Source organism: Salmo salar, chromosome ssa02, assembly GCF_905237065.1.
Source record: "Salmo salar chromosome ssa02, Ssal_v3.1, whole genome shotgun sequence".
In the NCBI taxonomy this organism is placed as follows: Eukaryota; Metazoa; Chordata; class Actinopteri; order Salmoniformes; family Salmonidae; genus Salmo; species Salmo salar.
The window spans coordinates 20,593,139-20,609,588 of NC_059443.1; the positions used below are offsets into that span (position 1 = coordinate 20,593,139).

General features: G+C 46.6%; 1 protein-coding gene across 10 annotated transcripts in view; it reads left to right on the forward strand.

The window, feature by feature from the left end:
- The first annotated feature begins 396 nt into the window (after nucleotides 1-396).
- The window catches only part of LOC106605768 (protein tweety homolog 1-like), a 57,232-nt gene continuing 41,178 nt past the window's right edge, over nucleotides 397-16,450 (forward strand). For 2 of the 10 annotated variants that reach the window (XM_045699748.1, XM_045699743.1), the window contains exons 1-4: nucleotides 657-1,225; nucleotides 7,110-7,287; nucleotides 11,461-11,690; nucleotides 14,122-14,233. In XM_045699748.1, coding sequence (XP_045555704.1) covers nucleotides 7,153-7,287; nucleotides 11,461-11,690; nucleotides 14,122-14,233 — 477 coding nt within the window. In that variant the 5' untranslated portion in view covers nucleotides 657-1,225; nucleotides 7,110-7,152. Of the gene's footprint in view, nucleotides 629-656; nucleotides 1,226-7,109; nucleotides 7,288-11,460; nucleotides 11,691-14,121; nucleotides 14,234-16,450 lie in introns of those variants that run through there. The other 8 variants (XM_045699758.1, XM_045699768.1, XM_045699777.1 and 5 more) reach the window with 6 other exon arrangements.

Genomic DNA, 16,450 nt, shown 5'->3' on the forward strand with positions numbered 1-16,450 from the left:
ATTCCACCCGCTCTCACTTTGTTTTTATTGTTTATTTGTAATCCCCCTCTTTTTCAGTCAAATCACCCACAATCATGGAAGAGCATCTCTCATTCTCTGCTTTTTCTGGTTGTTGTTGAATCATGGTGTTGATACTATTTTGCAGTCTCCACTCGAAACTGGTTTTGCAACTCCCCTCCCTCTATTCATCGCTCACCCTCCATCCCTCCCTCTTTCTCTCACGCTCACTCACTGCCCAGTTGACAACCCATCTTTTTTCCTATTCACAATATCTTTGTTGCACCCTCCATCCTGCCCTCCCTCCCTCCCCTTCTCTCTTGCTCTCAGTATCCATCTAAGTGGTGTGCTTATTTGCTTCTGCCTAAATATATGTTGATCTCTACCTCTCCCTCTCTTTTCCTCTCTGCACAACACAGCCAAACACTGCCCTGCCTAACCACACAGGAGATTTCTTCAACAAATATTTTGTGGAGTTTTTGTGCACAAATCTGAAATGTGACTCAAACTTGAATAATTTGACCTTTTTCTCGTTTTGTATTTTTGCATTTAGACAATCGTAGATTTTTTTTGTGATGATTTGTTGATTTTGGTCATCTTTTTGCCTCCTAATCTGAGAGTGTAGAGATTGGTATGTTGTGTGTGTGTGTGACTGGGTGTTGATGGGGGTTTCAGTTAGAGCTGTGTCTGTATCGCCCAGCAGCATCATCTTTTGTGTGAGCTGAGAGTGGACGGAGCCCTAGTCCCCGTTAACAGATTCATTATCGCTGGGCACAATCGTGTCGCTGCCTTGTTGTGAAGTCGCCTGGCTGAGCGATCTGCTGCCTGCATGGGGTTCTGACATGACGATAAGGGTCCCTCTGGGGTGTCTTCTCAATCCTAATCCCTCTCTCTCCTCCCTCTCTCTCCTCTCTCTCCTCTCTCTCTTGCGCTGAGGGCTCCTCTCTTATCCATCAACACAAGCACCTCTCCACTGTTACCAGACAACCATACAATCAAAGGCGGGTTTAATATTTCAAAAACAAAAACAGACCCTGTTATTTATTTACATTTTACATATTTTTGGGGTTCATGTCCCTAAACCAATATATTTCAGGATGAGTATTTTTCCCAAGAGGATCCAGCGCTGATGGTTGGCAACGGTATACTTCAGTGAGTGTAGATATTTGACGGAACACCAGAGAAGAGCAAGAGATAGCAGAACACCCTCCCAACGCTACAGTCAAAGGTAAGAAACGGATCACTCATTCACCATGGGTGAATTGTCTGTGTATTCTACAAGATTAATGGGCAGTCAAGTGAAATAGATTCTTCATGCACTGTTAGACCACTGCAGTTTATGTTCAATGATGGAAAGTGGAGAGAAGCCTGGGTTTTACATCAAATGTTTGGATATTTACGCAATGTGTGTGCATTGGCTGATGTTGCAATTAGGAAATGATTTATAAAACATTGAGGTTGAACCATGTTAGTTTGATTCACTCTGTTTTGGATTGTTTTGTCCATCTCTCTACTTTATCATAGTTGATAAGAGATATTTTATTTATATTAATAAAATATCACATTGTATGTCACTGAATAGTTTGCTTAGCTTCATCTTCAGCAAACCTCTCTCAAATGCTACATTTGACTTTGTGCAAGCTTCTAAATGAGGTTGTATGTTATACTCTTGTTCACTCCAAAGCTCCATGTTGGATTTATTGATTCTACAAGCAGTGAGTAGCCTGCAGCTGAATGCACTCAATCTTTCATTGATTTGGGGAAATGTGTGTGTATGTGGGTATGGTATGGTTTGGTTTAACTATCCTTGTATCCAAAATTTGGACAAGTGTGTACATTTTGCTGGTCCCCACAAGTAAAAGGCTATTTTAGGCTTAGGGGTTAGGGTTACAATTAGGATAAGGGTTAGGGTTAAGGTTAGGGAAAATAGGATTTTGAATGGATTTATTTTTTCTTTGTTATCCTAACCCCTAAATGACTATTGTCATTAAATAGTACCCGCAAAACACCAGTCTCAACATCAACAGTGAAGAGGCGACTCCGGGATGCTGGCCTTCTAGGCAGAGTTCCTCTGTCCAGGTTCTGTGTTCTTTTGCCCATCTTAATCTTTTATTGGCCATTCTGAGATATGGCTTTTTCTTTCCAACTCTGCCTAGAAGGCCAGCATCCCGGAGTCGCCTCTTCACTGTTGATGTTGAGACTGGTGTTTTGCGGGTACTATTTAATGAAGCTGCCAGTTAAGGACTTGTGAGGCGTCTGTTTCTCAAACTAGACATTCTAATGTACTTGTCCTCTTGCTCAGTTGTGCACCGGGGCCTCCCACTACCCTTTCTATTCTGGTTAAAGCCAGTTTGCGCTGTTCTGTGAAGGGAGTAGTACACAGCATTGTACGAGATCTTCAGTTTCTTGGCAATTTCTCGCATGGAATAGCCTTCATTTCTCAGAACAAGAATAGACTGATGAGTTTCAGAAGAAAGTTATTTGTTTCTGGCCATTATGAGCATGTAATCGAACCCACAAATGCTGATGCTCCAGATACTCAGCTAGTCTAAAGAAGGCCAGTTTTATTGCTTGTCTAATCAGCACAACAGTTATCAGCTGTGCTAACATAATTGCAAAAGGGTTTTCTAATGATCAATTAGCCTTTTAAAATGATAAACTTGGATTAGATAACACAACGTGCCATTGGAACCAAGGAGTGATGGTTGCTGATAATGGGACTCTGTATGTCTATGCAGATATTCCATAAAAAAATATGCCGTTTCCAGCTACAATAGTCATTTTCAACATTAACAATGTCTACACTGTATTTCTGATCAATTTGATGTCATTTTAAGGACCAAAAAATTGCTTTTCTTTCAAAAACAAGGACATTTCTAAGTGACCCCAAACTTTTAAACGGTAGTGTAGATACATTAGTCGTCACTGAATGGCCATTCATGTCCCCACTGACTGATGATAACTGGGCTGTGGTGTGTATCACAGGGCCATATAACTGTCTCAAACTCCAATCATTAAGAGTGTCCTTAAGTGGTCGTTAGGGGGACCATTGGGCCTTAACGTGTGGCATGATGATTTCTTTTGCATGTCATTATTCATACCCAGTGGCCCAGAGGAAAGCTGTTGTTTGTGATGTGTAGTAATGAGAATATGTGGTGCAATACATGATAAAGGAGAAGGTGGTTTTACTGTCCAAAGAGGATTTTCTTCCCAGCTGCAAATCTTCAGTCGTCCTCATTAACCGCCTTACAAAATGGCCTCGTGGAGAAACATATTCTGGAGTCTCCCTCAATACAAATAGCTGAGTGACTGTTTCATAACAGAGCCATTCCCAGGGCTGAGTCGGTCAGCTTGGTTCAGTGCAGTGACAGATAGTTGACGTCTATTCTACTGTATTCTATCCATTTCTCCTCGGCTTTGTTGTTCCTGAGAGTCTCTTGTTGGTTTTGAAGCAGCTAGTGCACAGCACAGAAGGCTGTAGTTTGGGTTTCCTTCTTCCGCCTCCCTCTCCTCTCCCCTTCTCTCCTTGCTCCCCCTATCACATGAGTGCAAACTCCCTGTTATTTTCCTTCAGTTATGCAATGGTAACCAGCATGATAACAAGCTGGCAGGAAGCATCACGTCAACTTGAGCCTGCCTCCCTGCCTCCCTCTGACAACTACTGCTGGACCACTGATCAGCTCAGGCTGCTCCCTCCAAGGTGCTCCCTCCCTGGTGCCCCCTCATCCCCTTTCTGGGTTCATGTTAGCACTAGTTCCCATTGTTGACACTACATCTGCTTGTGGACAGACAGACAGACAGACAGACAGACAGACAGACAGACAGACAGACAGACAGACAGACAGACAGACAGACAGACAGACAGACAGACAGACAGACAGACAGACAGACAGACAGACAGACAGATTTATGATAATTGCCAAATATTGTTAATGTAGACTTTTCCAAGTAACATGAATTGAATTTCAATTCACGCTGTAGTCTAACCACACAACAACATTCCTATAATTCACCTAATGTGACAACATCCTCTACCACCCTCACAGCCGAATAATTCAAGACTATAACATGAAAAATCCTGTTTGTTGATATACCATAAGAGTCTGGTCATAACAATGTGAGACTACAACAATAACACCAGTCTGTTGACAGCCTCAGTGTGAGGGGATGGACGGCAGTGTGTGAAACCATTCTGCTCCCACTGTTCAGAAGTGAAACAGAGTGTTGTCATTGATTTTTGTTACTGACAGTTGGGGGTTTGGAGCCATTAAGGTGAACAGGCTTATTCTAATGAGCTTGGGATTGACTGTCTGGGTTGTCTGTTTAACCCTCTCTGGGCCAGGGATGCCCCAAATCCACATGCACGCACACCACACACACACACACATCTCAAACAATGACCCCAACACCTGGACTTATTATGTCCATTGAGACGTCATTGATTTGAAACGGCTGCTACAGTAAAAAGACTGGATTGATATTTCTAAAATAGATCAGATATGGTCATATGCGATTCTTGATCATATTTAGTATTGTGTAGTGCTTCTATTCAAATGTAGTGTTGTGTGCTCATACAGATGGATCATTAAAAAGGCTGAGAATTCATGTGATACAGTGCTGAATGTTCTAAACATTCAAAGACAGCAAAACCAAGATTGGAGCCTGGTGCAGAATCCAAATCTAAGAATCCCTCCCTGTTAGATGCTATCAAGTACACTATTGTGTCTTTACTCAACGTTCGTCTGTGTCTCACTGTATGTACTGCTCTACTGTAAAACTCCCTGTCTCTACTCCTCAGTACAACTCCTGTCAATGGTCTAGTCTGTGCTGGTCTCATTTTATAGGCTCTATTGAAACCCTCTTGTCTTCAACTGTAAAACCCTGGTATTCTCTTAATCTGCACAATCAGTGTCGTGGCCCCCTTACCATCACCCCTCATCCCCTCTTCATAGCTCTGTGATTGTAATGTAGATTGCGGTGTCTATCTGGGATAACCGGATTTCCCTTTGTATTTACCCTACTTTCTCCCCTTGGCTGGGCTTTAGGACAGGAGGGGAAGCAGTGTCTCTCAGCAGGGTGTGGTGGTGGAGTTTGGCTACGAAGCCTGGCCTATTCTCCCTTGTTTCCCCCCCCCTCTCCTTCCCTTTGGAGGGTGGTTGCTGCTACAGTGCATCATTGTTGTAGACATACTATCTGTCATAGTATCTTCTAATTTCCAGGATGGTTGAGGGGGGTTGAATCTCCCTCTTGTATTGACCCAACTCTGCCTCCATTATATAGTGCTGGTTGTGTGGTGTGGCTGAGATTGCCACTGGACCTCCCACTATCTCCCTTCCTCTGCTCCCATAGGTGGAGGAGCATGATGAAGTAGGTTGTTAGTAGAGACGACAGGGTAGTTGGTTAAGTTGATGTCCCCTGGATAAGAGAGGAATCACGCACATCCAATCCAGGTGTGGGCAGGTCCCATTTCTATTCAGTTAGTTCAGCCAGATGAATTTCACTTCAGTTCTTGAATGAATTGGAATGGAATTGACCACGACCGTCATCCAAATGTAGCTTAGAAGCTGAGCAAAAATAACTAGCAATGTCTGCTCTTGCTCTGTGGTTTCTGCTCCACAGGGTTTCACCCTGCATACCTCCTCGCTCCAGGTACAAGCCCTTAGGCATAGATCTGATCTAGGATTAGATTACCTTGACTTTCACAATTCCTTACTTTAATAAGCATTAGGAGAAGACCATGTAAACCTCACCTTTAGATCAGAGTCTAGGACAGGGGTGTCAAACTCATTCCACGGACAGCCTAGTTTCTGAAGGTCTTTGTTATTTCCTTTCAATTAAGACCTAGACAACATGGTGAGGGGAGTTCCTTACTAATTAATGACCTTAATTCATCAATCAAGTACAAGGGAGGAGCGAAAACCCGCAGACACTCAGAACTCTGTGGAATGAGTTTGATGTGGTCTAGGAGTAGACAATGTAAACATCACCATAGATCAGAGTCTAGGAGTAGACAATGTAAACATCACCTTAGATCAGAGTCTAGGAGTAGACAATGTAAACATCACCTTAGATCAGAGTCTAGGAGTAGACAATGTAAACATCACCTTAGATCAGAGTCTAGGAGTAGACAATGTAAACATCACCTTAGATCAGAGTCTAGGAGTAGACAATGTAAACATCACCTTAGATCAGAGTCTAGGAGTAGACAATGTAAACATCACCTTAGATCAGAGTCTAGGAGAAGACAATGTAAACATCACCTTAGATCAGAGTCTAGGAGTAGACAATGTAAACATCACCTTAGATCAGAGTCTAGGAGTAGACAATGTAAACATCACCTTAGATCAGAGTCTAGGAGAAGACAATGTAAACATCACCTTAGATCAGAGTCTAGGAGTAGACAATGTAAACATCACCTTAGATCAGAGTCTAGGAGTAGACAATGTAAACATCACCTTAGATCAGAGTCTAGGAGAAGACAATGTAAACATCAGCTTAGATCAGAGTCTAGGAGAAGACAATGTAAACATCACCTTAGATCAGAGTCTAGGAGAAGACAATGTAAACATCACCTTAGATCAGAGTCTAGGAGAAGACAATGTAAACATCACCTTAGATCAGAGTCTAGGAGTAGACAATGTAAACATCACCTTAGATTAGAGTCTAGGAGAAGACAGTGTAAACATCACCTTAGATCAGAGTCTAGGAGAAACTTCACATTGTCCTGACCCACCTACAGTACACTGATTGATGAAATAGGAAGTTTCAGTGAACATGAGCATGTCTGACAACTGTTCAACCGTTGGCTGGCTCTCCCACAGACTGGGGGGGTGGTGGTTGGTGAGGTGATGTCCCCTAGTTCCCTCCCTCCCTCCCTCCTCAGCAGGGTTGTTCTGAAACATCTTATCTTTCTTCCCTGGCTCGACCACAGTGTGTAAGAAGGAGTGGTAGACAGACAACATTTCAGTTGCAATAGCCATCACCCGGCACCACATACAGCATAAGGCTTTGTTTACTCATAGTATTTATCATTGGTCCGCCACTGGTGTGGAAATGTGGAATATGTCTATCACTTACACACCTTTGATTTTCTAACCCTTCTCTCCTCTTAGTTCCTTTCAACAGGGTGGAGGAGGGGGGGTTAGGCGATAGAGTATGGCTGCCATGGCGACCGTGCCCAGCTACACCCCTTCGCTATGGGTGAGGATGTGCCACGCCCTCCCCCGGCTGGACCTCACCATGACGATGAGAGACAACCTCTTCATCCCCGACAGCTGGGAGTACCAACAGGTAACAGAAAACGCCCACAGACAATCACATCCATCGCAAACTACAACTGGCCAATCACAGTTGACTGATTGATTCATATTTATCTCAAGTTATCTCTTGGTTCAAACAACAAGATCGACAATAAAAGACAGCTAAGATTCAATGAAAAAGATGTATTGCACTTGGTAAGAATGAGAACCAAGTCTGATACCGCAATGATACAGAACCCCCCCACCCCTCATGTTAAATACTGCATCATAAAGAACCCTCTCTGTTTTGCACAGCGACATCTGCAGAATCCTAGTGGTATTATTAGAACATTTAAACAGCTTATTCATGCTAGTGGTGCAAGTGGCCTAGTTATTGACAGAGAAACGAGCCCAGACCACTCAGAAGAATCATGACCTGGATTTCAACTCGTCAGAAATATTACATCACCTGGCTGTCTCTCCTCAAAACTGTTAGCACTTAATTACACTGTTCTGTCTCATCTCCAGCACAGTTCAGTTTACATCACTCAGCTCCACTACAGACGCCATCTTATTTCACATTCATTCTCATCATCGTTATGCAATTCCACATGCAGTTCCACAGTACGGTTTGAGCAGGATTTGGTTTGAGTGTTTTAATCTGGAGACTGTAGTAGTAACAGCAACATGTTATATTGTCTTTGTGGTAGAAAACACACCATTTTGTTGTGTTGTTGTTCATTTCTAGGTTTCACCATTCCCTTCCAGTGGCTCTATGTCTCTACTCCCTACGTCAAACACATTGCATGTTTACAACATGTCTACGGTACCGAGAGAGGGATTCTCAAATGATCCGCCAGTAGAGAAAGACAAAAGAAATGGAAAGCACTTGGAGAGAGAATGAGAGGGAGAGGATGAGTAACGTGAGGAGGTAGGGGGGAACAGAAGACAGGACAGAAAGAGAGTAAAAGGAGAGGATGAGTAACGTGAGGAGGTAGTGGGGAACAGAAGACAGGACAGAAAGAGAGAGTAAAAGGAGAGGGTGAGTAACGTGAGGAGGTAGTGGGGAACAGAAGACAGGACAGAAAGAGAGAGTAAAAGGAGAGGGTGAGTAACGTGAGGAGGTAGTGGGGAACAGAAGACAGGACAGAAAGAGAGAGTAAAAGGAGAGGGTGAGTAACGTGAGGAGGTAGTGGGGAACAGAAGACAGGACAGAAAGAGAGAGTAAAAGGAGAGGGTGAGTAACGTGAGGAGGTAGTGGGGAACAGAAGACAGGACAGAAAGAGAGAGTAAAAGGAGAGGGTGAGTAACGTGAGGAGGTAGTGGGGAACAGAAGACAGGACAGAAAGAGAGAGTAAAAGGAGAGGGTGAGTAACGTGAGGAGGTAGTGGGGAACAGAAGACAGGACAGAAAGAGAGAGTAAAAGGAGAGGGTGAGTAACGTGAGGAGGTAGTGGGGAACAGAAGACAGGACAGAAAGAGAGAGTAAAAGGAGAGGGTGAGTAACGTGAGGAGGTAGTGGGGAACAGAAGACAGGACAGAAAGAGAGAGTAAAAGGAGAGGGTGAGTAACGTGAGGAGGTAGTGGGGAACAGAAGACAGGACAGAAAGAGAGAGTAAAAGGAGAGGGTGAGTAACGTGAGGAGGTAGTGGGGAACAGAAGACAGGACAGAAAGAGAGAGTAAAAGGAGAGGGTGAGTAACGTGAGGAGGTAGTGGGGAACAGAAGACAGGACAGAAAGAGAGAGTAAAAGGAGAGGGTGAGTAACGTGAGGAGGTAGTGGGGAACAGAAGACAGGACAGAAAGAGAGAGTAAAAAGAGAGGATGAGTAACGTGAGGAGGTAGTGGGGAACAGAAGACAGGACAGAAAGAGAGAGTAAAAGGAGAGGGTGAGTAACGTGAGGAGGTAGTGGGGAACAGAAGACAGGACAGAAAGAGAGAGTAAAAGGAGAGGATGAGTAACGTGAGGAGGTAGTGGGGAACAGAAGACAGGACAGAAAGAGAGTAAAAAGGAGAGGATGAGTAACGTGAGGAGGTAGTGGGGAACAGAAGACAGGACAGAAAGAGAGTAAAAAGGGATAGAGAAAGTGAGGGTGGCAGTGAATGTATACAAGTAGGTCACAGATTATTAATAGAGTTGCAGTGGCGTGGATAGAAGGAGGGGGAGAGCGAGAGGAGAGTGGGAGAGCGAGAGGAGAGTGGGAGAGCGAGAGGAGAGTGGGAGAGCGAGAGGAGAGTGGGAGAGCGAGAGGAGAGTGGGAGAGCGAGAGGAGAGTGGGAGAGCGAGAGGAGAGTGGGAGAGCGAGAGGAGAGTGGGAGAGCGAGAGGAGAGTGGGAGAGCGAGAGGAGAGTGGGAGAGCGAGAGGAGAGTGGGAGAGCGAGAGGAGGTGGGAGAGCGAGAGGAGAGTGGGAGAGCGAGAGGAGAGGGGAGAGCGAGAGGAGGAGAGGGAGAGGAGGCAGGAGAGGAGAGTGGGAGAGCGAGAGGAGAGTGGGAGAGCGAGAGGAGGAGTGGGAGAGCGAGAGGAGAGTGGGAGAGCGAGAGGAGAGTGGGAGAGCGAGAGGAGAGTGGGAGAGCGAGAGGAGAGTGGGAGAGCGAGAGGAGAGTGGGAGAGCGAGAGGAGAGGGGGAGAGCGAGAGGAGAGTGGGAGAGCGAGAGGAGAGTGGGAGAGCGAGAGGAAAGGGGGAGAGAGCAGGGGAGGGGGAGAGAGGTAGGGGGATAGAGAGGAAGGCGGACGAGAGGGAGGGGGAGAGAGAGAGGGAGTGTGGAGAGGGAGTGGGGGAGAGAGAGAGGGAGGGGAGAGAGAGAGGGAGTGGGGGAAAGAAAGTAGGTGAGGGAAAAGGGGGAACATGGATGGGTGGGGGGGCTATAGAGAGCAGGAGGCAGTGGAGAGAGGGATAAGAGATAAGGTGGAGGAGAGGAAAATGAGGGAGGGAGGGAGGGAGGGAGAGAGTGAGACAGGCAGATGGAGAGGGATAATGTTGTAGATATGTGTTCTGGCTAAATGCGCTCTCCAGTAAAGTTGAGAATGATAGATGTTAGTATGTCAGAGTGCAGGCTGATGATGAGATACAGGAGAGATGTGACAGGGCTTAGTAACGTTAATGTTAATGTTCACTACAGCTTGCAGCTGAGGTAGTAGCGTGGTGATACAAGGTAGATTTTCACCCTTTATCACGTTCAGTATGTTAAACAGTCAGGAATGATATTATTACATTCAATTACTGGTTAATGAATGCAGTAGGTATGCTCTTCTGAATGGAGTCATACGTGTGTGTGTGTGTGTGTGTGTGTGTGTGTGTGTGTGTGTGTGTGTGTGTGTGTGTGTGTGTGTGTGTGTGTGTGTGTGTGTGTGTGTGTGAAAAGCCTCCAGCTTTTTAGTTGATGTCCCCTGGATAACTTTATACACTTTATGTTCTAATCACCTTTCACTTCCACTGCTTGGGTAGGTAGGCTGTATGCCATTTGTCACGGTAGAATTATAGGACCAAAAAATATTGTGGTACGTTGTTGTGGTCCTTTGTAGCTCAGTTGGTAGAGCATTGCGCTTGTAATGCCAGGGTAATGGGTTCGATTCCCGGGCCCACCCAGACATAAAATGTATGCACCCATGACTGTAAGTTGCTTTGAATAAAAGTTGTGATTTTCAGTATCACAATATCAACCTGTTATTTAGCTCTTTTGCATAAATACACTGTAGGGATTCTTGCAGAATATTGAGGTTCCCATGTTAAAGGCTGGGACTACACTGATGTCCTCATGACTAACACGTGCACCTCCCAGCTGCTCTGAATCCCTGTTGTTATTCATAACACAGTATATTGATACATTTACCCAGCCCTAGCTGCTACAGTCTGGGCTCAATATTTGACTCTCAAATGGTGTGGAGGAGGCTCATGGGAGTTTCATTCCTTCTATTAGTTAGACAGTGGTGCATGATGTGTTGAAAAATGAAGAAATAAAACATACACAAATTTGAACCAGATTTCCACCGTAAATCAACAACAGAATTTCAAGGGTTGATTTATTCACGTTAGCAATGCAATTAAATATCAACCGAATATGGACATTGATTTTACGTTATGTCCGGTTTTTGCCCAGAGGGATAATGTTACTTAGCAATGCATTTCCATTGTGCAATCAAGTACAGTGACAGTGTTACCATAAGAATCAGTCTGTAAAGTGCTGTGTTTAATTTGATTTTCTGACCCCCCCCCCCACTCTCTCAGACTCTACTGGTCCTCTCTAGTCTCTCGGCCATTGCTCTCGTTCTCTCCCTCCTCGTCATTATCTCCTTCCTTATACACTACTGCTGCTGTCGCCGTGGTGACCGGAGCGAGGGATCTGAGGAAGAGGAGGAGGATGAAGAGGGCAGCACGGGCCACGGATACGGAGGCAAGAAAGGGCGGGGTATCTGCTGCATCACCTGGGTGTCGGTGGCGGCTGTCACACTGTGCTGGTGAGTAAGAGAGGTTATTGTGACATCACTGCCAGGGTCAATGTGATGTCATTGTGACCTCTTTATGCGGGCCATTGGGATGTTGTGATGTCATGAGGGTCATTGTGATGTCCTGTCGTCTTTGTGACATCAGTGTCATGAGTGTTGTATTCATGAACTGTGACCAAACCATATGACCATTTGTCACAAGGATAGAGGAAAGGGAATCCTTTTTATAATACAGAAGTACCATCTTCTAACTTTCGTTATTTCCCAATAGTCCAATAACCATGTGTGTGTTTTGATGTAAGTTATTTTCAGAGCACTGTAGAAAGTAGTGTCCAGTCCCTGCTTTACAATGTGTTAGTATTTTGTTCCCGGCAATATCTGACACAGACAGTTGACCTAACTGACCGTGGTCAAGTTGTGGTTTGACCACAGGGACCAGGCGTCTGAGGTTCGGTGTTTGGGCTTGTGACAGCATGTTTGTGGTTTGGAAATTGAATCGTGGTTTCCTATCACCGTGACGATGATGTCATAAGTTCCATCTCAGCGTATTGAATCCTCTCTCCTCTGTTCCCTCTCTGGTGACTATGTTGTCATCCACTGTCATGAGGGCATTTAGTCACATTGTGGCAGGATGTTCATTTTAAGTTTGCATGAGGAGATGGCAGCAGGTATTCAAATCTTACCCTACGAGGTCCGGAGTACTGCTGGTTTTCTGTTCTACCTGATTATTAATTGCACCCACCTGGTGTCCCAGGTCTTAATCAGTCCCTGATTAGAGGAGAATAATGAAATGGATCTGGTCCAGATTAGAATTTGCAGGGTTTACTGAGTCAGATTGGGTTCTCGTATAGTAAACCCACAGTTAAACACCTTCAGCTCTGACACCGCATGATGTTGGATGTCCCCTCCCGTCTCAGCAGCGTGATGTTGGATGTCCCCTCCCGTCTCAGCAGCGTGATGTTGGATGTCCCCTCTCGTCTCAGCAGCGTGATGTTGGATGTCCCCTCCCGTCTCAGCAGCGTGATGTTGGATGTCCCCTCCCGTCTCAGCAGCGTGATGTTGGATGTCCCCTCCCGTCTCAGCAGCGTGATGTTGGATGTCCCCTCCCGTCTCAGCAGCGTGATGTTGGATGTCCCCTCCCGTCTCAGCAGCGTGATGTTGGATGTCCCCTCCCGTCTCAGCAGCGTGATGTTGGATGTCCCCTCCCGTCTCAGCAGCGTGATGTTGGATGTCCCCTCCCGTCTCAGCAGCGTGATGTTGGATGTCCCCTCCCGTCTCAGCAGCGTGATGTTGGATGTCCCCTCCCGTCTCAGCAGCGTGATGTTGGATGTCCCCTCCCGTCTCAGCAGCGTGATGTTGGATGTCCCCTCCCGTCTCAGCAGCGTGATGTTGGATGTCCCCTCCCGTCTCAGCAGCGTGATGTTGGATGTCCCCTCCCGTCTCAGCAGCGTGATGTTGGATGTCCCCTCCCGTCTCAGCAGCGTGATGTTGGATGTCCCCTCCCGTCTCAGCAGCGTGATGTTGGATGTCCCCTCCCGTCTCAGCAGCGTGATGTTGGATGTCCCCTCCCGTCTCAGCAGCGTGATGTTGGATGTCCCCTCCCGTCTCAGCAGCGTGATGTTGGATGTCCCCTCCCGTCTCAGCAGCGTGATGTTGGATGTCCCCTCCCGTCTCAGCAGCATAGCGCTGTCATATGTCACATGTTATCGGATTGCATTGTCAGCCTGAGTTGATGTCACTGCTTTATCAAACAGCACAATGTGCTCCAGATCTGATTTCCACTTCAGTGATGTCATCATTTTGCAGGTGTTTGTGTTATGGTGGTCCTGTTCCCCCCTGTGGCCGTGATGATGTCATCTCTCTCTCTGATACATGACCTTCTTGCTGTTTAGATGAAAAAGGGAGACATGGTAGTAGACATCTTAGTTTTAGAAATGCATTGTGGGAAAATCTCAAATGACATCCTATTCTTCAAGTTGTGCATCAGAGCACATATATGACACACATGATGCTGTCATAGAAAACATACACGTTTGACTGTATGAAACACCCCCTCCTCTTTTTCCCGCTTTCTAATCTGGGTCACATACTTTGAGGGAGATTGGGTCATACCATTGCTCTCGGGTGCAAGGGGATTTGGTGAACATCTGGCCTAAGCCTTAATCTGAATATTTGAATAACAGAGAGATATATATGTGATTATTTTTTACGTTTTTAATATCACGCCGACTGAAGACTGCAGATGCAGACACTGCTAAGACTCTTCTAAGCTATCTTATGTTTTCCTGTGGTTGTTCGTTCGATCGTTCATTCATCCATTTCTCACATTTCACATCACTCTTACCAGTTCCATCTTGTGTCAAATTCATTTTATATGTACTTACAGTACAAACTGAATTAAACATGAATCTCTCTCCCTCAATCCCTGTTCCCCTTTTCGCAGTGTTGCTGTAGGCGTTGGTTTCTATGGCAACAGTGAGGCTAATGATGGGATATATCAGTTGACCTCGTCTCTTCTCACAGCCAATTACACACTGGCTTCCATCGATCTGCTGGTGAGTACTCTGGCTCCTCCCTCCCAGCAAATTTCAGACATGTACAATATCTATCCTGCTGTGTGTGTGTGTGTGTGTGTGTGTGTGTGTGTGTGTGTGTGTGTGTGTGTGTGTGTGTGTGTGTGTGTGTGTGTGTGTGTGTGTGTGTGTGTGTGTGTGTGTGTGTGTGTGTGTGTGTGGTTGATATATTGGCGGAGAGGGAGAGAAAGTGGGGTGTAAACTTGTCAGGTGTGATATGGATCTGTCTGTCCTCATGCGGTCACTCAGTGGTTTATCTGTCTGTCCCCACGCGGTCACTCAGTGGTTTATCTGTCTGTCCCCACGCGGTCACTCAGTGGTTTATCTGTCTGTCCCCACGCGGTCACTCAGTGGTTTATCTGTCTGTCCCCACGCGGTCACTCAGTGGTTTATCTGTCTGTCCCCACGCGGTCACTCAGTGGTTTATCTGTCTGTCCCCACGCGGTCACTCAGTGGTTTATCTGTCTGTCCTCATGTGGTCACTCAGTGGTTTATCTGTCTGTCCCCACGCGGTCACTCAGTGGTTTATCTGTCTGTCCCCACGCGGTCACTCAGTGGTTTATCTGTCTGTCCCCACGCGGTCACTCAGTGGTTTATCTGTCTGTCCCCACGCGGTCACTCAGTGGTTTATCTGTCTGTCCTCATGTGGCCACTCAGTGGTTTATCTGTCTGTCCCCACGCGGTCACTCAGTGGTTTATCTGTCTGTCCTCATGCGGTCACTCAGTGGTTTATCTGTCTGTCCTCATGCGGTCACTCAGTGGTTTATCTGTCTGTCCTCATGCGGTCACTCAGTGGTTTATCTGTCTGTCCCCACGCGGTCACTCAGTGGTTTATCTGTCTGTCCTCACGCGGTCACTCAGTGGTTTATCTGTCTGTCCCCACGCGGTCACTCAGTGGTTTATCTGTCTGTCCCCACGCGGTCACTCAGTGGTTTATCTGTCTGTCCCCACGCGGTCACTCAGTGGTTTATCTGTCTGTCCCCACGCGGTCACTCAGTGGTTTATCTGTCTGTCCTCATGTGGTCACTCAGTGGTTTATCTGTCTGTCCCCACGCGGTCACTCAGTGGTTTATCTGTCTGTCCCCACGCGGTCACTCAGTGGTTTATCTGTCTGTCCCCACGCGGTCACTCAGTGGTTTATCTGTCTGTCCCCACGCGGTCACTCAGTGGTTTATCTGTCTGTCCTCACGCGGTCACTCAGTGGTTTATCTGTCTGTCCCCACGCGGTCACTCAGTGGTTTATCTGTCTGTCCCCACGCGGTCACTCAGTGGTTTATCTGTCTGTCCTCATGCGGTCACTCAGTGGTTTATCTGTCTGTCCTCATGCGGTCACTCAGTGGTTTATCTGTCTGTCCTCACTCAGTGGTTTATATGTCTGTCCCCACGCGGTCACTCAGTGGTTTATATGTCTGTCCCCACGCGGTCACTCAGTGGTTTATCTGTCTGTCCTCATGCGGTCACTCAGTGGTTTATCTGTCTGTCCCCACGCGGTCACTCAGTGGTTTATCTGTCTGTCCCCACGCGGTCACTCAGTGGTTTATCTGTCTGTCCTCATGTGGTCACTCAGTGGTTTATCTGTCTGTCCCCACGCGGTCACTCAGTGGTTTATCTGTCTGTCCTCATGCGGTCACTCAGTGGTTTATATGTCTGTCCCCACGCGGTCACTCAGTGGTTTATCTGTCTGTCCCCACGCGGTCACTCAGTGGTTTATCTGTCTGTCCTCACGCGGTCACTCAGTGGTTTATATGTCTGTCCCCACGCGGTCACTCAGTGGTTTATCTGTCTGTCCCCACGCGGTCACTCAGTGGTTTATATGTCTGTCCCCACGCGGTCACTCAGTGGTTTATCTGTCTGTCCCCACGCGGTCACTCAGTGGTTTATCTGTCTGTCCCACGCGGTCACTCAGTGGTTTATATGTCTGTCCCCACGCGGTCACTCAGTGGTTTATATGTCTGTCCCCACGCGGTCACTCAGTGGTTTATCTGTCTGTCCCCACGCGGTCACTCAGTGGTTTATCTGTCTGTCCTCACGCGGTCACTCAGTGGTTTATCTGTCTGTCCCCACGCGGTCACTCAGTGGTTTATCTGTCTGTCCTCATGCGGTCACTCAGTGGTTTATCTGTCTGTCCCCACGCGGTCACTCAGTGGTTTATCTGTCTGTCCCCACGCGGTCACTCAGTGGTTTATCTGTCTGTCCTCA